The following is a 21,438-nucleotide window of genomic DNA, read 5'->3' on the forward strand; positions in this document are numbered from 1 at the left end:
GCTCTGGCTACGTTTCAGCGCCTCATGGACCAAGTCCTCAGACCACAATCTGCTTACGCTGCTGCCTATCTGGATGACAGCATTATATTCAGTAATGATTGGCAGTGGAACATGCAGCATCTGAGGGCTGTTCTGAGGTCGCTGCTGTTCTGAGGTCGCTGCTGTTCTGAGGTCGCTGCGACAGGCGGGACTCACGGCAAACCCCAAGAAGTGCGCAGTTGTAAGGGTGGAGGTATGGTATCTGGGGTTCCACTTGGGCCACGGGCAGGTGCATCCCCAAATTGATAAAACTGCAGCGATAGTGACCTGCCGAGATCCAAGACCAAATAGGGGGTGAGACAGTTCCTGGGGCTGGCTGGCTATTATATTTGGTTTGCGCCTAATTATTCGGACGTCACCAGCCCGCTGACTGATCTCACTAAAGGGGAGCTCCAGACCCGTTCCAGTGGATGGAGCAGTGTCAACAGGCGTTTACGCAGGTGAAAGCTGCACTTTGTGGTGGACTGCTTTTACATTCACCTGATTTCTCTCTCCCTTTCATTTTACAGACGGACGCTTCAGATGGGTGCTGGGGGCGGTGTTCTCGCAGGTGGTGGTGGGGGAGGAGCGCCCAGTGCTGTACATTAGCCGCAAACTCTCACTGAGGGAGACTAAGTACAACACCATTGAAAAAGAGTGTCTTGCCATCAAATGGGCCATCCTCACTCTCTGGTACTACCTGCTGGGGCGGGCCATCACCCTGTTCAGATCACGACCCACTCAAATGGCTCCACCGCATGAAAGATACCAACACGCGGATCACCCGTTGGTATCTGGCTCTTCAGCCATTTAGGTTCAAGGTGGTCCACAGACCGGGGGTGCAGATGGCTGTCGCGGACTTCCTTTCCAGAAATGGGGGGGTGGGGGGGGGGAGATGGTGGATAGACCATGTGACTCCCTGGCCTGAGTCGGGAAGTGGGGATATGTGGCGGCGGGGGCGTGGTCGAGCGTTCGTCCCGAGAGAGAGAAAGTGGTAAGGGGTGCACACACCTGAACGCTATAATGTCTAACACCTGTTTCTGATCACAGTAAGCACTGGGGTGAGCGATAAAAAGGGACCACACCAGAGACGAGGGGAGAGAGCTACCAGTCAGAGACACACTATACAAAATCTGAAGCTAATGAGTGTGATGCTGAAAAGCGATTTTGAGTTTATTAAGTTATACTTTTGAGTTGAAGCCCAAGTTTCTGTGTCCCCCTTTCCCTCCCATCACTGAACGCTACATGGATCTTAACCCCACTGAGCTTTTGTGGGATCTAACAAAACAGGCACATCTATGGCAAGTACTACTGGAAGCGTGGGGTGAAATGTCACCTGAGTATCTGGACAAACTGACAGCTAGTATGCTAAGGATCTGCAAAGCTGTCATTGCTGCACGTGGAGGATTTTTGGATGAGAACTCTTTGAAGTAGTTTAAGAAGTTCAGAATTATTTTTTTTTTCAAATTATAATAGTAATTTTTCATGTTATTAATGTCCTGACTATACATTGTGATCAGCTGAATGCCACTTTGGTGAATAAAAGTACCAATTTCTTTCCATAAGAGCAAAATCTGTACATTATTCCAAACTTTTGGCTGCCAGTGTGCGTGTGTGTGTGTGTGTATGTATGTATATATATATAAACCTAAAATCTTGATATTTAAAAAGATTATATTTATCAAATTTCTTTAAAAAAACAAAAGAAAAATAAGACAAAGCACAAAGCCACAAAAGAAGTTGTGCAATCTCTAAATGAAGCTTACAGATTTTTCTTATCCAAAAATTGCAGCCATTATTAATATGCAAGATCACAAAGTGTCACTGTTAGTTTATAGAAAACGTTTACTCATCTGAAAAGTCCAAACATATTATTTCTGAAAATCATGCAAAAGAATGAAAATAGCCCATACACGAGTTAAAAAAAATAATAATAATAAATTAAAAAAAATAAAAAAAGATCGACTGAGGGCAATAATTCCACACAAATTTTTAAAATCTTTATTACCTCAGTAAAACAGACAAAGGTGCACTAACAAAATGTATATTATGCGCACCAGCTCAGGCACTCTATGGTGATGATTATGGACCTGTTTCCAAGACACTGAACTATACTAGTCTACTCTTGGACACACTTACACAATTAACCATGAATCTCAGTTAAAAATCCCTTTTTGGTTTGGACAAGCTGCTACCCTTGAAGTTATAAAAATGTTCTTTATGTAAACAGAACAGGAAAATGTTTCCATTAATACAACATTCTCTGTTACTGCAGTGGATGTGCTGGTAGAGTAACAAATGGAGCTGAACATACATATACACACACCCTGCTAAACCACTGCATAGGCAAGCATGTTATTGTTGGTAGGCTTGCTTAATGAACAGGTATTGGCAAAACACATTATTTAGTAGCACATTATTTGTAATTGTGCATGATGAAATAAAGCTTGTCCTCAGCATATTTTTCTTCTCCCTTCTCAAACAAGAAACATAAAATGCACTATAATAAATAACCGCATAAATATATCAGTGTTGAAAATACATGGTGCGATGAGTTTGCACTGGTATCAGGTGACCTATAAATGTGACAAACAATTTAATAAAACCTAAAATTGACCAGTTTTAAAGAACACATTTACAAAATAGAACAAACAGCATATCCCAAAAATCACACGTTAACAACATGCTAAGATGGTGTGTGTGTGTGTGTGTGTGTGTGTGTAGAAAGAGAGAGAAAGTGAACGAGAGGGAGAGAGTCCTGCAAATACTGTGACATTCAAATTGGCCTGGATAATGCAAAACCACAGCCACAATCATTCAAGTTTTAACTTTATGTTTTTGGTGTGGATAGAGCACCTAAGACCTTAGGTTAACAATACTGTAAATCTAAAAACAAAGCCAGAAAATCGGCTGGCTTAAAGGCCAAACTGTTTACAGTAAAAACAGTCATCAGAGAACGTTGAGCCTCATTTTCATCTTTACTGCTTTCATCAACTCAAGTAGATGATTTGTCCCTGCTAATGTTATGGCAGGAAGTTTAAACAACTTTTAAAACACTCTGCAATGAGTAACCAAGTGACCATTAAACAGAGGGTGGTACCTTGACGTTACCAGATCTGGAGTTTTGAAAAGAATTCACATTCCGAATTGAATTCTGAACATTTTCTTTATATGTTAAACTATAAAAAGCAGTGCACACTGTATAAACACTTTACGATCATTAACGATAGTTGGTTGTTTGACTGTACAAAATGATCCCAGTGTGATCTTGGGTAAAAGCCATGCCACAAAATTTCTGTCAGACCATCCTTCGAGGCTCAGATTCATCGCAAAGGCAATTAATCGGAGGTCGGTGAACATGTCACACCAAGCGTTCCAAGCCAATTTTACCCTACGACGAGAAATCTTTTACAATCCATGAAATTTGTCTCAAACGGCAAAATCATGGCCATAATCGTATGGTGTGAATCAGGCTTAAGTTATCTACGATAGAGAGAAAGAACTGGAGGGAGGATATGGGATGAGATGTGATGTTGGCTGGTGCAGGTCCCAGGACATAGAGGATTCCCGCTGCTGCTACACGTTTGTCCGACATTTGGGGAAGATGGGGCCTCCTTCAAGCCTTCTCTTTCTTACTGCACACAAAAACAAAAAGAGTTGATCACTCTATATAGAGTACATAAAACGATGCGCTATTCTGCTTTCATTACAAAAGTCTTTGCAAGCAAGAGATTCAACATTTGTAGATTCCAAAGAAAAGAGTCAAAACTGCAATTAAAGGAATGGTTCACCCAATGAAAGGAATAGTTTGTAGGACTTCAGATGACTTGGAATATAAAGCACAAGTTGTAATGACTACTTTTATGGTGCTTTTTTTTAAATCATTTTTGGAGTATGGAAGCCCTAATCTCCATTCACTTTCATTGTATAGAAAAGAGCAGTCTGGACATTCTGATCAATATTTACTTTTGTGTTCCACGGTATATATGGGGTTGGAACAATATGAGGATGAAAAAATTTTGCCATTTTCATTTTTGGGTGGACTATTGCATCAAGAATAGTTCCATTAAGAAGTTTCTACAAAGCTAAGAGGGAATTTTCATAAAAACTTTTGGAAATATTAAAGGAATAGTACACACAAAAATTTAAATTCTCTCATTTGCTCACCCTCATGCCATCCCAGATGTGTATGACTTTCTTTTTCTGCTGAACACAAATGAAGATTTTTAGAAAAATATCTCAACTCTGTAGGTCCATACAATGCAAGTGAATGGTGGACAGAACTTTGAAGCTACAAAAAGCACATAAAGGCAGCATAAAAGCAATCCATACAACTCCAGTGGTTAAATGTTGTCAGAAGCAATATGATAGGTGTGGGTGAGAAACCAATCTATATTTAAGTACATTTTTACTCTATCCTCTCTGCCCAGAAGGTGGCGACTTGTTCACCAAAAATGACTTGTTCAACAAAAACAAAAAAGCAATGTGGAAGTGAAAGTGAAAATGGAGATTTATAGTAAAAAAGGATGTGAATATTGATCTGTTTCTCACCCACACCTATCATATCACTTCTGAAGACATGTATTTTTTCCACTGGAGCCTAGTGGATTACGATTACCTTTTTGCTGCCTTTATATGCTTTTTGAAGCTTCGAAGTTCTGGCCTTGAATGGACTTGCATTGAATGGACCAACAGAGCTGTGATATTTTTCTAAAAATCTTTGTTTGTTTTCATCAGAAGAAAGTAAGTCTTGGCATGAGGGTGAGCAAATAATGAGAGCATTTTCATTTTTGGGTAAGCTATCTCTTTAAGGAGAGTTGGCATTAGAATAGTCCATCTCAATGCTAGAAAAGACAAGAAACCTGATGGCAACCCATCAGAAAGTCAGATGAACAGCATGAAAGACTGAAAGACAACCAAAACAACCAACAAATAAGCAAATTCACAGAGACAGACAGATTTTGGATTGCAAAAGTTCTCTCTCTGAGGGAGGGAAATGCGGCAGCAGTGGAGATCTTGAAGCAGCAGATGGGAGCTTGAGGAATACCACAGATGCTCAAAAAGATCAAGAGAGGGTGCAAGAGCCTTATTTTGTTGTGGAAAAAGCAAATTACCATCTCATGTAAGCTTAGAATATCACAAGAATATAGCAGGTAGCGCTCAGAGGGAGATAAAAAGGGGGAGACTATGTGTTTACTTGGGTTTTGATGAAAACTTGAACTTTTTACAGAAGGCTCTTTCCAACTCAGGGACTGACAGAGTGAATGTGATTGCACCATCTGTGTCCGACCGAACTAAACGCGCTGTGAAAACACACATGGGATAAACAAAGAATTTTCGTACACAGAGCCACCGTAACCAGCACACAAACACGCATGCATGCATTTTCAACAAATATACATACACTCAAACACCACTGTTAATTATGAAAACACCCAGCGTCTATCTCAGTGAGTGTGTGTGTGCGGATTACCTACCAAGGTCGTTGTTGTTTATCATAGCATTAGATCCTCTCAAACGTGGGCCCTGCTGTGTGAAGTGGTACCCAAACTTCAGCAGAGTAGTGTTCTTCTCCAAAATGTTAGCTATCTCCATTTCCACCTTATTACCCAGAGGTTGACTCTGTATGGCACATACACACAGACACAAATATTGACTCTTAAAAATTGTTTAGAACACACTTTAGAAAACGGATAGTTATAGAACTAAAATCTGATTGGATGAGCCACATTTAAAGCCATTATTACATTTTAAAGTTGCTAAAGGTAACAAAAGTGATGCATTATCTCTTACCTCCATCTTCAGCATCTTGAACTCACAGCTAACAGCTCAGACCTTTACCCAGTCCTCATGTAGCTGTATTTTGTTTATTTGTGAATTTGTGTGTGAACATACCTGGTTGTCGATCTTGAGTTCCTGTAGTGTAGTGTTGCTCTTTAAGGATTCCACGAAGTGCCAGAATTCCAGCTCCAGTAATGAAGTTTGACTCCACATTTAGACTCTTCAGAGTGGTGTTCACTTTCAGCATGTCTGCTAGAGCCTGGCAGCCAAACAACATTACAAACAAAATATGATTTTTAATTAGCCAGTGACAATTACATGCAATTTGTTTGCTATAACTTTGAGAATGAGTCCGTAACTTTGTATAACTCACATAGGCTACAGGATCATTACTTCTGGTGCCGACTACGCTCAAGCGTTCCACGACTCTGTTCTCCTTAAGCGCTTCAGCATATGCTTTCAAAGTTGGGATTGGAATATTCTACGAATCATTTCACAAAACAGAGGAGCAGACATAACTTAGGGTGTATATATCTGGGGAATATCAATACTGATAAAGATACAAAATCTACATTGACCTGCAAATGCAAAATGCACTAACTACTGTACACATTTTGTCAAAATTGAGTAATGATTGAAATCGTGTCTCTTAGACTATGGTCTATCCTATGACAGACGGTATGGCTCAACTATGCTCAGATTCAAAGAAAACAGAGTGAGAATTTTATATAGTCTCACATGTGGCTGGACAATCAAAAACATTTGGTTTCAGTATTGGTGTTGTCACAGGGTTTTGGATTTGTAGGGCAGCAGTTTTAGGACAGTAAATAAATAAGTGAAAGTGGCACCTTGATGTTGTTTAGGTTAACTTCAAGCAGATCAGGATCATTGCTCTTGATCCTTTGCAGTGTTTCTTCTACATCTGTGTCATTGGGTTGCTCATCTGGCACTGCCTTATACTGAGTACACTGGATTACACCTGTATCCAATACAACACTGGATTAAACCAAACAATTAGCTTTGACTATATCCAATTACACCTCACAATATTAAAATAAATGTTGTAAAACGCTACACTGCTTGTACAGTGGCCCCAAAATGTATTTGGACACTTAAGCCACACTTAAAAATGAATGAATGTCAATGTATTACTTAACACAATATCAATCCAAGTGGAATTTATCTTAAAGAAAGATAAACACAAGCACACTTTTCCAGCAAGACATTTCACCAAAAGAACCTAAAAACATTACAGGATCAAAGTTGCACGTGCATGTAAAAGGTTTACACTTACTGTTTAAGCCCTGTTTGTTGACGATAGTACTGCTGGCCAATGCTTCGTAATACTGTTGATTACTCATCAGCGTGTGCATGCCTAAAATAGCTGCAGCAAGAGAAAGACATTTTCTAATTTACTGTAGAGGGAAAACAGAATAAGATGGATGAGTTTGAACAAGGAAAGAGGTTAAACGGGCCATTTCCTACACTTAGCTTTTCATTGTTTCCCGAAGTTCTTTTATAATTGTTAGTCAAGGTTTTTTGCACCAAAACCAGTCACAATTTAGTTTTACAACACTGTCCATTCTCTCACCCTTATGTCCCGTTCACACATGCAGCGACAGCAACCATTGGTGACTAGATGTGGGTGTGTCCAGCGGGACAGAAAGTTGAGAAAAGTGTAACTTTATGCAAATGAGGAGCGACTCTCGGCAGCGACTACCAATAGGGATAATGACGTTGTCAGTGGAGCTTATGTCATCCGTCTCCTGTGAGATAATGGCATTGAGTGCAGGCAAGACGGAGAAGTTAAAGTTATTTTTGAGCTTTCACTGTTCTATATCATTTGTCTAACCACATACAGTACATGGATTTAGGGTCAGTCCATTTTTTTTATTTTTTATGAGTGATTACATCTATGTATTGGTATTGCAAAACCACCAGTTTTTTTATTTTTTATTTCACTTGGTTTAACCTGTGGAGCTATAAAATACTTGGAGAGAGCCATCCGTTAGCATCCCCATTCATCTCTATGACTGTGCTTACTTAGCGCAGGGTTCCCAGAAAGCTAGCGAAATGGAGGCTGCCATATTTGCTCATGGGCGCTCAGTTCCAGGAATGGGTGTCACGTGACCGATCACTCATCAATGGGGATAGGGAAAAATATAAATCAATTTCACGCTTTTAAGAGCCCTTCAAAAACAATCCATCACCGGATGACGATGTGCTATAATGTAATGAAATAATTTAAATTTAAATGGTTGGAGATAATTACTTTTGAATGGCTGTCTATGGAGAAACATGCTTTTTGCCATCAGGTGGTGAAGTTCCAGCATCTACCAGCAGGCGCTAACAGGGACATGCTAACCATTTATTTATTTATTTGAGTGATTGGCTATGTATTGTTGGTATTGCAAAAGCACCAGTTTTCTATTTTTATTTGACTTGGTTTAACCACGACGGCCATCTTTGTGTCAAGGCACACGATAAATTTTGGTTATACAGCTGTTTACGGAAACCTCAATATCTCAGCTCAGGATGGTCCTAGCTCCTTGGAAAAAAACTGATCTCTAGAGCACATTACAAGGTACATGTACATATATAAATATTTTGCACATTCTTGTTCCTTAGACTCAGAACTTAAGTCCTAATGCAATGCTCAAGATTGCTCAAGTTCCACATTTAGCGTCAATTTATAATTGGAAGAGTTCGAGTCTCAGTCTTAATTTTTTTAGGGATGTACCTAGGTAAGTATAGTGTGCATGCAGAACATTTCAGGTTTGAGACTTTTTTATGGGGGCGAGAAAGTGCAGTTTTTTCAAAACTCCCCTCAATTTCGGGTTGAATATCTCTGGTGGGGGACCAGATAGGAGTCTGAAATTTTCACAGAAATAAGTCCTCTATATTAGCATTCTGCTGTAGATTTTTGAGTTTGAGATTCCACTGGTTACAGAGCTAGGTCTAGTAGAAATCTGGGGAAAAGCCTACTTTATTCATGGATTTTGAGAAGTGAACAGATGTTATACAAGCATAACAAATGATAAAAATGAACATTATTTTACATGTACATGTTTTATTAGAAGCTGTGAGATTTCCTCACTCAGTCTCACTGAAATGTTGCGGGAGCGTCCGGTGACAGTCAGTACAGCAGGTGTCAGTTTTCTGAGAACATTGTTCATGGGAACCCACACTTTGTCCTCAGTAGACATTTTGAATGATGTTCTTGGTCCAGGTGGGTGGACAAATTTTACAAAAACATCAACATTTTTCAAGCTGATGTCTTCAACCAATGGTGTGTCTTTAACACATTGAGTTTCTCAGCCAGAGAAACAGAATATTCATCCCTAGGGAGAACGACAGTGATTATATCTGCTCTGTCAGTCATAACCCACTGCTTAAAGGTGATGTTATCAGAAAGTGTGTCATCTTTGTCTGACTCTTCAAGCATCTGCAGTAAGGACTCTATACCTGAACACTGCTCACACTTGTTGAGCATGCAGTCATAACTGTTTATGTCACAGACTAAAGTTCCAGCAGGTCCTTGTAGTCCACTTTTAGCTTTGCAGACTCAACCATCAGCTTGATGTTCTTATGTTGTGTGCAGACACAGACAGCGTGAGTTCCAGATGCTCCTGCCAGCACACACCATTTTGGCCTCAGTTCACAAAATTTTGATCTCCACATACAGTTCATTAAGGTTACTGTAACAGTATACGGACGGGCAAGGAGGCGGCGGGAACCGGCTGAACAGTAAACAAAGTTTAATAAGAAACTCAACATAAAACATCACGGCCCGGCCACACCCTCCTCCTCGTCATACTCCTCCCCCGCCTGATTCAGGCCAGGGCGCCACCAGTCTGACCAACTCTCCCCCCCATCTCTGGAGGGGAGACGCTGCCCTTCCGGTTCTGTCAGCCAGTGGTCCACCCCCACCTCCTGTGAACCTGGGGGACAAACGAGGAGAGGCGTGGGGAGAGGGAAAGGGTGAGCGGAGACACAGAAAGAGAGAAGAACTTGCTCGCCGGCTCCCGGACATGCTGTCACCCGGTCCTCAACCGTTCCTCCGCCCTCTGACGGATGCCAGCTCGCTCCTCCTCCAGTGGATGGCAGCGGTTCCTCTGGCTCTCGGCGGCCAGCAGCGACCCCTCCGTCCCCAGGCAGACGGCCACGGCTGCTCCTCTGGCGGATAGCAGTGGCAAGGACTCCACAACGCCGCATCCCTCCTCCCTCCCGGGTTTCGGCACCACTGTAACAGTTCAAGGATGGGCAAGGAGGAGGCGGGAACCGGCTGAACAGTAAACATAGTTTAATAAGAAACTCAACATAAAACAAACAAAAAACAAACACAAACAAACATGCAACACGGCCGCGTGCGTCTCTTTCTCTCGAACTGGTGCCTCTGGCTCCCCTTTATCTCGCTCTCCCACTGATCAGCTTGTATGTCAATCATAAACATAATTACTGTAAAATTGAGACTGAGACTCGAACCCTTCCCATTATAAATTGACCCTAAATGTGGAACTTTGAGCATTACATTTGGACTTAAGTTCTAAGTCTAAGGAACACGAATGTGCTAAATGTTTATATATGTACATGTACCTTGTAATGTGATCTAGAGATCAATTTTTGTTCCAAGGAGCTAACACCATCCTAAGCCGAGATATTGAGGTTTCTGTAAACAGCTGTATAACCAAAATTTGGCGTGTGCCATAACACAAAGATGGTCATCATGGTTAAACCAAGTAAAATAAAAATAGAAAACTGGTGTTTTTGCAATACCCAATAGCCAATCACTAAAAAAATAATATAAATAAATAAATAATAATAAAAAAAAAACAATTGGTCTAGCAACCTGTATTGGACCACTTGAGATGGACTGACCCTATAACAAAAAATGTTAAGTGGAAAATAAATAGTTGGAAGTCTGAGTGAGACTGATTTGTACATTGAGATGTTATCACTCCAGAACAACTGAAGGGGACCTGATCCCGTTTCAGGTTACGTTCTGCAAAAAAGTTTCATTTTATGTTCCTTGAACAGTTTTTAGTGCCTGCTTTAAAGCTTAATAAAGGCACCCAAAAGTATCATGAAAACTAGTCCATGCAACTATATTTCAAGTCTTCTGAAGCATAGGATGAGAAACAACTCGAAATTTAAATGTGCACTCAGCAATTTTTTTTTATATGTCATATCTGACACTGGTACCTAGTGCCGTGGATGCAGCATCATTCAAATGCAAAAGTTTACTGTTACCGATGCCATTGTAGAAATCCACTATTCACAGTCAGCCATGATGAATTTAATCCATGTGTGAAAGTGTCCAATAACAGGACAGTTACTGAGATTAAGCTAGTAGTATTCATCTGGCCATGTGATCAAAACATGATGGGGACACGCTCCATGTAGAATAAAACAGCTTTTATAAGGTTACGACAGGAGTCTTCATCTCATGTGAGTGATCATTATTTTATATATGTTTCAAAATTACAATTAATTTTATTAGGTGTAAAACTTTGAGGAAAAAAATTACTGAGTGCACCTTTAAGTAATTTATCAGTGAAAATCATGACATCTGTTGCACATTTATGGATGCATGACAGAAGCATGGCACGCATGGCACTCATGCGAAAGTAAGTCATATGGTTTTGGAATGACATGAGGTTAAGTAAATTATGTTAGAATTTTCAGTTTTTGGGTGAACTACTCTTTAAAGATTTCTATATATAAATGACCTCTGTTCTCCTTGTCTGACCACCTTGTCCCAATGTACTTCACATTATCGTTTATCAGGGTGGGGTAAGTTCCTGAATAATTCAGTTTCTGAATGGAGGGTGGTGTGGTGTATTAGCCAAAGCTCAGGGATAGAAACTGGAAGGATGCTGGATCGAGCCCTATAAGAAGCACTATTGTGCCCTTAAGCACAATGGTTTCCATGATATGAACCCTTTAAGTACGTACTGTAATGAGAGAACAACACTGAAGACAGCAGGCTTAGATGAATGCAGATGCATGCCTCACTAGATCGTTCACATTTACCTGACCAAGCAGAAATACATTCAGATGCATGATGTTGCACTACTGAACATCCAAATATTACAACAAAACATCTTAATAGGGAGCCGAGCAGTGGACAGGGTAGAAGAGGAGAGTGCAGTTTATGAGTCTGGCATCTAAAGCTGCATCTGATTGTTGCTCAGGGCCAAAGACCACTGAACTAACCTCATTCCCATATGAAGTACTAAACTGCCTGTATATAAAAGCTGGAGTTCAGACTGTTCAAACCTGCTGCCTTTGCAACATGATCCAGAAGAAATAATCGACTGACCTAATTTTTAGGAAAACCTCTCCATCATGCTGAATTAGATTAAGTGGCTGAGGGTCGAGAGTTGTTTTTAGCCAATGGAAAAACTTTGCTCACCTTTTTTGGTAGCCATGCATGTTGAGCACACTGATTAGTCATTGTTGTAAAGAAACAAAAAAAAAAAAAAGAAAAAAAAATCAGGATTCCTTTTGTGCAGACTACATTTAAAGGGATAGTCATAACTGACTCATGTTCCAAACCTGTATGATTTTCTGTCTTCAATGGAACACAAAATGGAGAAATTTTGAAGAATGTTTAGCATACAGCGACAAGGAACTGTCATGCTCCAAAAAGGACAAAAAAGCACCATAAATGTAGTCCATAAGTCTTGTGCACAAGATTTCAACTCTTCTAAAGCCATTTGGAATGTCATAAAATATCAATACATCGATTACTGGTCGGCACATCATCTTCTCGATATGTTTTTGAGGCATCGATATATTAACATTAGCCAACATTTAAATTAGAAATCTAAATTGTGTGCTTTCCAATTCACTGTCAGTTGGCCTTCTGTTTAATGTAGTCTGGTGTAATAGCTTTGGGAGATCACAAGGGGGTGATATAACATTTACAGCAGTCGGTCACACACTGCACGAGAAGTGCCACGTCGCAGGTAGGACAAGGCACAAGTATCACACAAACAGGAGGTTGCGTCATTGCAGCAGAAGGCAGTGGTGAATCTAGTCACCATACACAAAATTTTTGTACTTCAACAATGAACAAGTGACGCTGATGAGTTCGCAGTTTTGTGTATGAAACTGCGTGAACTGAACCATTAGAAATGACGACGTTTATTATGCAATTTCTCTGTATGTTGCCTTGAATAGGTTTCATTCAACTGTCAAACCACAAGAAGACATACTTGTTACTGAAAATACATTACGCAGGCTGTATGAAACATACATATACTGTGCACAATATATAATTCAATGATGGCTAGAGTAAATAAAAATCTTGCCCTCCTCCACCAAAGCTCTCAAATTTCATTCACACTTTCACATATTAATACTTGACATACCAAGTTTGAATATGCACTTGAGATTTGAGAACTACAGCGGAGGGCTGTATGGCTATTATATGACTTCAGAAGACTTGAATTATTGTACACGATTCATATGTACTACATATATGGTGCTTTTACATCTTTTGTGGAGCTTGACAGTCTCTAATCACTGTATGCTTTCATTGTGTGGGAAAGAGCAGTTATTCAGAACATTATTCACAATTTCTAAATTTGAGTTGAGTGGAAGACAGACATGAGGGTGAGCAAATGATTTTTGGGTGAATTATTCCTTTAAACCATCATGCAGATAATATAATATGGTGAACATATCCTGCAAAAACTGAACCAATGTTTGAGAAACATTCTGTAAATGTTAGAGCGACATGCAAGGTTGCAGATAAACCTACTGGATGAATCTGTGGCTTAGACATGGTCGACGAGGATTGTGTGAGAGGGTGAAAATGGAAGAGTGGAGCTGACTGAAGGACAAAATGTACACCGTAAGAGAGGAAATGGAATTAGTTAATGAGATTATCAATGAAATTACAAATGGATTCAGTAATTTGAATATGGATTAATATTGGCATGCTGTCAGTTACCACAGAAAATAATTATTATATATCCTTCAGTTTGAAAAAACAAGCAAAAATTGTGTATACAGTAATACACTGCAATTGTGTAATGTGACAGAATTGCTTGCTAACCTTGTATGTGCAAAGTTACAGTACTGTCCAAAAGTTTTAGGCAGTTGTGAAAAATGTTGTATAGTGAGGATGTTTTTAAAAAGAATGCCATGAATATTTTTTATTCATCAATTTACTTCATACAAAGCACGGTGTCTGTGGTAATCGACAGCGTGCCGCAGATGCTGTCCATGGAGCTTAACTTGTTTTGAACTCAGAACATTCTTTTAACTGCTCTGAAGTCATCCAGTTCCAGTAAAAACTACGGAGAAGCGTTCAAAGCTAGGTGTACAGTACCAGTCTATGAGCAGTACTTTTATGAGCATGTTTGGTGCTGTGTATACTGTTTCAGGTGGCTATTTGTATTACCAGCTATATCGCACAGTTCTGCATCAGTGGCACTAGATAATGCCTCCTCTAGTTCAGGCTCCAGAGTGACGTCTTCCAGGATAGGATCAACAACTTTTGTTTTAGGTACCCAAACCTTTCCTAAATACAAACATGCACACACAGAAACAGATAGAAAGGGCAAAGATAGTGCCAAACCACCTGAATAAAGACAAGTTCAAGATTTATTCTTGACAAAAATAAATTCTTGTTCTCAGACAGATCAACATTAAAATCTCTCACCTCTCTTCTCACCAGTGTAGGGAACAAGATCATCCTGGTCTGGATGTTCCTTCGCCTGTTTCTCAAGGTGAGCTATCAGGTTATCTCTCCGGAACGTTCCAGTTGGAGCTTTCTTGGTATGATCCCTCTGTCTGAATCCTGCTGGCAACAGGGCATTCTGAAAACCACATCATTTATGCAATTTATTAGTGCCTAAATAAAACATTGTACAGTATTTTATGGAATTAGTTTATGGTAACATTAACTTGACATTTGTAAATTATATTCTTTAAATTGTTGTCATTTGATTTAGTTTTTAATAGGGTTGGAAAAATAGAAGCCTTTCAAAAAGTACCATGGTGCAGCAAAGGTATCAGATGGTAATTCCATGGTACTGAATGATTACCATATTCATAAACCATGGTATTACCATCATAACAGCATTAAAAATATAGTATTATTGTGGTACCAAGTCCATAAAACCATGGTATTATAATGGTACTTGTTTTCTTTTAAGTGTAGCTGTATGTAATGTTACACTTACATTGCCTGGGACAATGGTGCAATACAGTTTAGCAGCAATTATACAACAACATTTGACCGCAGATTTCTTGACCAGTCAGAATTAAGTATTCCAGAGAGTTGTGTAATAAGTAATAATAACATTCTTCTAAGTCAGGGCATATCAGCCCATAGCCAGAAAAAAACCACAGAGCAAAGGGGGATGTGTATGTACAGTATTCATGCACTACATGTGATGAAAGTGTCCAGAACACAATGCAACTTCAAACAGAACTTTCAGACACCTAAGTTTAGTTTATTCTAAGTGAAGATACAGGAGACTCAGGTATTAATTATAAAGTGACATTTGAAAAAGACATTCAAAAAGAGATTCCCACTACTTAATTTACAGTACTATTTGGCGTTAGGGAAAAGGCTTGGCTTTAAGAGGGGAATATTTATTTTTGTTACATTTTAACACATTAACTTTTGGTCCAGTATCATAATTTATGGAAAACTTTGTGCTTCTGGCTGAATATCTCAGTTTGGGAGCAGAAATTCTCTTTTCCCCTCTCTCTGTTGCCGAACATTTATCATACTGCTGTCTCTAAATATGTCGAGAAGTGCTTAGATGCTGGAGCTAAACCAGATTCCTCAAGAGCAAATAGAAAAAGAAAAAAACCCACTAGCAACAGCTAACCATGGCCTTACAACATTGAACTCTCTAAGAAACAATGTTTTTTTTTTTTTTAAAGCAAAAATCACTGTAAAACAACACAGTTGTCTCAAATACACAAACAAATTCAAACAGCAGTCTTAAAAAAAAAAAAAAAAAACACCACCAGCACTGATAAAAACAAATCTGATACAGCATAGTCCAGTCAAACAAACACTGCAATAAAACAACAGTCCAGTGACACAAACGCCACAGTTATACAGCAGTAGCAACTGATATAACAGTCCAAACAAACACCAGTGTAAAAAACAAACCAATCAAACAAACTAACGCCTCTATAAAATAACACAGTCCATGCAAACAGACACCAATGTAATACAAGACTGTCCAAAAACAAACACCACTATAAAACAACACAGTTCAGTCAAACAAACACCAGTGTGATACAGAAGTTAAAAAAACAAACAACTGTAAAACACATTCCACTCAAAACTATGAAACAATGTCCAGACAAGCGAACACCAATGTGATACAATGCTGTCACACAAACACCAAAGCAATATACCCTCGAACAAAAACACCAGATATAAGTGCAAACAAACACCACTGTAAAACAACACAGTCCACTCAAACAAACACAGATGTGATACAACAAGGTCAAGTCAAACAAACACCACTTTAAATTAACAGCCCGGCCCCAGTCAAATACCACTTTAATACAACAGTCCAGTCAAACACCAGTATTAAATAACACAAAATATCTAAATGTCCAAACAAGCACCAATGTGAAAATCAAACACTACTACAAAACAACACAATCCTCTCAAATGAAAACCAATGCGATACAACACAGTCCAGTCAAACAAACACCACTATAAACACAGTCCAGTCAAACAAACACCACTATAAACACAGTCCAGTCAAACAAACGCCACTATAAACACAGTCCAGTCACACAAACACCACTATAAACACAGTCCAGTCACACAAACACCACTATAAACACAGTCCAGTCACACAAACACCACTATAAACACAGTCCAGTCACACAAACACCACTATACACACAGTCCAGTCACACAAACACCACTATACACACAGTCCAGTCACACAAACACCACTATAAACACAGTCCAGTCACACAAACACCACTATAAACACAGTCCAGTCACACAAACACCACTATAAACACAGTCCAGTCACACAAACACCACTATAAACACAGTCCAGTCACACAAACACCACTATAAACACAGTCCAGTCAAACAAACACCACTATAAACACAGTCCAGTCAAACAAACACCACTATAAACACAGTCCAGTCACACAAACACCACTATAAACACAGTCATCACACAAACACCACAGAAATTAAGAAGTCTTCTCAAACTAAAACAGCACAGATACAACAGTCCAAATAAAACAATTGCAAAACAACACAGTTCAAACAAACACCATTAAAGACAACAGACATTTCATATAAATACCTTCTCAAAAACAAACAAACAAACAAACAAACAAAACAAACAAAAAAACATTAAAAATAAATATATAACTCTGGCACAAAAAACAAAAACAAAAAAAAACAACAACACTGGTCCTATCAAATGAACACCATAGAAATACAATAGGTCTCTTTAAAAATACTACTGTCACAGACCATACTTCTCTTCAGTGCCAATAGAGTAACAATAGAGTAAAATTTACTAAAACAGGTTGAGGTAGTGATGACTGATAGTGTGCAGCTGTAAGCCTAAATACAAAATATAAAAAAAGGAGAAAGCAGAGATTCTATAAACATCAGTCATTTCTGACCAGAGATTTGTGGCCTGTCACAAAGCATGATTTAGCGGCTAGCTAGGTAAGTTGATAGTTTGAGCGAACTCTGAATATGCGGTACCAGTAAGGTTGTTAGGTTTTCATTGAGGTACATCGCCATATAGTAACCTACGCTAAATGGCTAACCTGCTCCAGGGTAGGTTATGTTCCCGATCAGAGATCTCATACAGCTACTGGACCAATCAGCTGTGAGCAAAGTGACAGTCACTCCTCCTGTATCTCTCACTCCAATTTAAAGCGCACTACAAAGAATTGTTTTTAGAAATCCACAAAATCCACTGTTTTTGATCATTATTTATTTGCAAGAAATATATTTTCATCAGTCTTAGTTAAGCATCAGCATTTTATCTAAAGACAAATTTTGCCCCTAATCATTTTCCCACTGGCCATTAAATATATATAAAAAATAAACCTAAAATAATTACATAATTACAAGTAAAATATATTAATACAATGCATATCAATATTGATCGATCATAATTAACATATAAAAAACTTCCCAATATTGATATAACAGAAAAGTGAATGTATTTTACATGAAGTTCAATAAAAGTACACTGGCACAACAAATACATTTTTATTGTGTGTCATATTGATAGAAAGAAAGAACAAATAAATATTTTTAGTACATCTACTCATTTTCCAATTGCTCACGTTTTTATTAGTCAATAGTGTTTTAATTTCTAATAGTGTTAAATTATAATAAGCATATAATTTACGTAAATAGTAAAGCTTTTTTATGATTTCAAATCAAGATTAGTCTTTTAAAATTAATAAGCCTGAATGTTCTTGTTGTGGACCTATATAAAAGGTACTTTCACATTGATATATCAGCTATTTTTAAAAAAAAATTTCACATTCAGATTTTTTCAGCAGTTCTCTCTCTCTCTCGCAGCAGCAGCAATGTTTCTTCTTCTTCAAATATCTTTAAATTCTTCATCATTTAATAGTGATCCGTTGTGCTGTGTGTGTTATGTAGTTATTCATAATTTCCTAGTGATCATTCGTGTTGTGTAAATGTGTTTTCATTCATCATATTTTTATAACATCCTCTTGTGCGGTGTAGCTGTTTAAATTCTTCATAATTTACATAAATACAGTATCTTCAGCAGGGAAGTAAATCACGCTGATTCTCTTGTGAGAAGTGTATCTCGCGTCTCGCTACATGTTGCACTTGATTGGCTGTTTGCTTCATTCATGTGAACGCGCTTGTGAACAAATCAAACTCAGGATCAAACTCTGAGTTGATAAAGTTGATAACGATTGTCTTGATACCACTTAACCCTAATGAAGCCTGATTGGATTTGGTGGGTTTTGTCAAACTAAAACTAATCCTGGAATCCTGAATAGTTCAACTTTCTCTGTGATACATGGCACTGGAGAAACTTTTCTCCAAACTCTAATCTGTTTTTCAATGACTGCAAAGGAGTTAATGGACTGTAATGTACATGCGTAACATTATAAAAGTATACTTTACAAATGTTTTAAAGCATACATCAAGAAATAAAAGCTTCCACTGTGAATGCATAGTGTTTTCAAGTTCTTGTGTATATGTTAGAGAAGATTCATAAATTATTTTGTAAGGTGTGGTAGAGTTATCAACATGCAATTCGTATTGAAAAGTATTCAGAAACAACTGATCTGAGTGCCTGGGGGATATAAAGAGCTAGTAGGTCCTATTTGAGATTATAGAGTATAAAATGCTTTTCACCATATTTTAAAAACTTACATCAGGATCGAGCTCTTCAAGTTCATCTTCAAGTCTCCTAAGCTCTTCCTCACTAAGTTCCTGCAGTAACTCATCCTCATCCACGTCCCGGTACTTCTCCATCTCCTTACGGAACATGATGAACAAGATAAAAGGGGAAGAAATGGACAGAAGGAAAGAGAAAAGGGAGACCGACAGGAACAGCTGAGCTCCCTGACAACAGGACCTGGCTGAAGACAAGAGACAGATCCATTATTAGGCCAACTTTTAGCATTTAAACTTAACCAGACAGAAAATAAGTCCAAAGGGGTTTATGCTGATTAATTAAGCCCCTGGTGACCATCAATAAATGAGCTTCAACAGCCTTTAAGTGGATCTTTCTGGACACTGCGTAAACCTATGGGGCTTATACTGTAGAGTTAAAGACACTATTGAGAACTCAAGTTTAATGCAGGACTAGCTGATCTATTTATTTATTGATTTTTTTATAGACAGATATCTTTCAGTCAAGTTCTCTATCCTTCCAACAGATGATCGCATATTTGGAAGAATACATTTACCGTATTCTTGAGTTTGACACATGAGCCAAACTTAATGTGTGAACTTCATTGCATTAGATAACAGAATATCAAATAATACTTACTGCATTTGATACTTACCCTCATGCCACCGCAGATTTGTTTGACTTTCTTCTGCAGAAACAAAGATTTTTAGAAGAATATCTCAGCTCTGTAGGTCCCTACAATGCAAGTGAATGGTAACCAAAACTTTGAAGGTCCAAAAAAGCACATTAAGGCAGCATAAAAGTAATCCTTATGACACAGTGGTTTAATTCATGTCTTCTGAAGTGATTTGATCGGTGTGGATGAGAAACAGATCACATTTAAGTCCTTTTTTTTTTACTATAAATCTCCACTTTTGTTTTTGGCAATTCACATTCTTCTTGCATATCGCCACCTACTCGGCAGGGGGGAGGGTTTATAGCAAAAAAGGTTTAATATTGATCTTTTTCTCAACTACATCTATCATCTCGCCTTTGAAGACATAGATTAAACCACTGGAGTTTTATAGATTACTTTTATGCTGACTTTATGTAATTTTTGTAGATGCAAATTCCTGGTCACCATTCACTTGCATTGCATGAACCTACAGAGCTGAGATATTCTTCTTAAAATCTTAATTTGTGTTTTGCAAAAGAATGAAAGTCATACACATCTTGGATGGCATGAGGGTGAGTAAATGAAAGAATTTTCATTTTTGGGTGAATTATCCCTTTAAATGTGGTATCCAACTACTTTGAGGCCACTTAATATCCTCTTAAAAGAACAAATAATACAAGTAGAGACAAAACGACCAGTTCTGAAACTCACAACATCTTGAACATCAGATAAATTAACAAATGTTATATGAAAATCTCACTAAAGCATTAAAAACAGCATTGAAGAGAAAACCTTTGACAGTTGGACAAATTGAATGCAGGCCTGGAGTCCATAAAGATCATGTCTGCTGTCCTTGTTCAATCCGTTAGACAAGGACATTGAACAGCAAGCTTTAAAGTTCCATCATACTCTATAGTGCAAATTTATTATTAACATACTGCATTCAATTGGGGCCTCTAGTTAAGGTTTCCCAAACCAATAAATTAGTTGTTATATACACATTTCCAGCTCCTCATACTAATTGCTTTTCCACCTCAGATATTAAAACTAAAATGAATGATTTAGCCTGGCTAAATCATCTTCTCCCTACAGTAAGAAAGTAATACGTTTATTTGCATTAGAAACGGCATAATAGAGTGAAGAAAATAAACCGTTTCAGTAGTGTGCGTTTTATCATTCTCACTTACTTCAGTCAGCGCTTATCCAAGACTATATATAGAGCATGTGACAGCTGAATACTTTGACCAGATATGGTTTCTTTTCGAAGCCGCTATTTCACAGAAATGTGCTGCTGCCTCAAACAATGACTTTCCAAGTCCACGATTCATTAAAAAAAAATAAAAAAAACCCTGCCTTTTCCACGGCAGAGAAAAGTCCAAATGTTAAAAACGCTCGAGACTTGTTTCAACTCGTTAAACTCACGAAGTCGGTCGCGATCAAAGCGTTAAAACGCTGAGCAGCAGAGATCTTTACCCCGCCTCCCGGTCTGCCCATCAAATGACGTCATAAAGACACCACCAATCAGTAACTTCCATGGGTCCCAACGTGGAACACTGTATAATAATAGAATTCCTAACGGTATCGAGTTGCAGAGACAAATGA

At 38.5% G+C, this 21,438-nt stretch overlaps 1 protein-coding gene across 1 annotated transcript; it reads right to left on the minus strand.

Annotated features, from left to right (window-relative positions):
* Positions 1–2,005: 2,005 nt before the first annotated feature.
* tmod1 (tropomodulin 1) lies at positions 2,006–21,300 on the minus strand. Its single transcript, XM_051705461.1, is given in 12 exon segments — positions 2,006–3,653; positions 5,216–5,321; positions 5,496–5,640; positions 5,914–5,967; positions 5,969–6,058; positions 6,173–6,280; positions 6,648–6,778; positions 7,094–7,183; positions 14,213–14,332; positions 14,474–14,630; positions 19,199–19,407; positions 21,024–21,300. Coding segments are annotated over 11 exon segments (1,137 nt in total). The 5' UTR covers positions 19,316–19,407; positions 21,024–21,300; the 3' UTR covers positions 2,006–3,634.
* Positions 21,301–21,438: the final 138 nt, after the last annotated feature.

Source organism: Myxocyprinus asiaticus, chromosome 8 (assembly GCF_019703515.2).
Source record: "Myxocyprinus asiaticus isolate MX2 ecotype Aquarium Trade chromosome 8, UBuf_Myxa_2, whole genome shotgun sequence".
In the NCBI taxonomy this organism is placed as follows: domain Eukaryota; kingdom Metazoa; phylum Chordata; class Actinopteri; order Cypriniformes; family Catostomidae; genus Myxocyprinus; species Myxocyprinus asiaticus.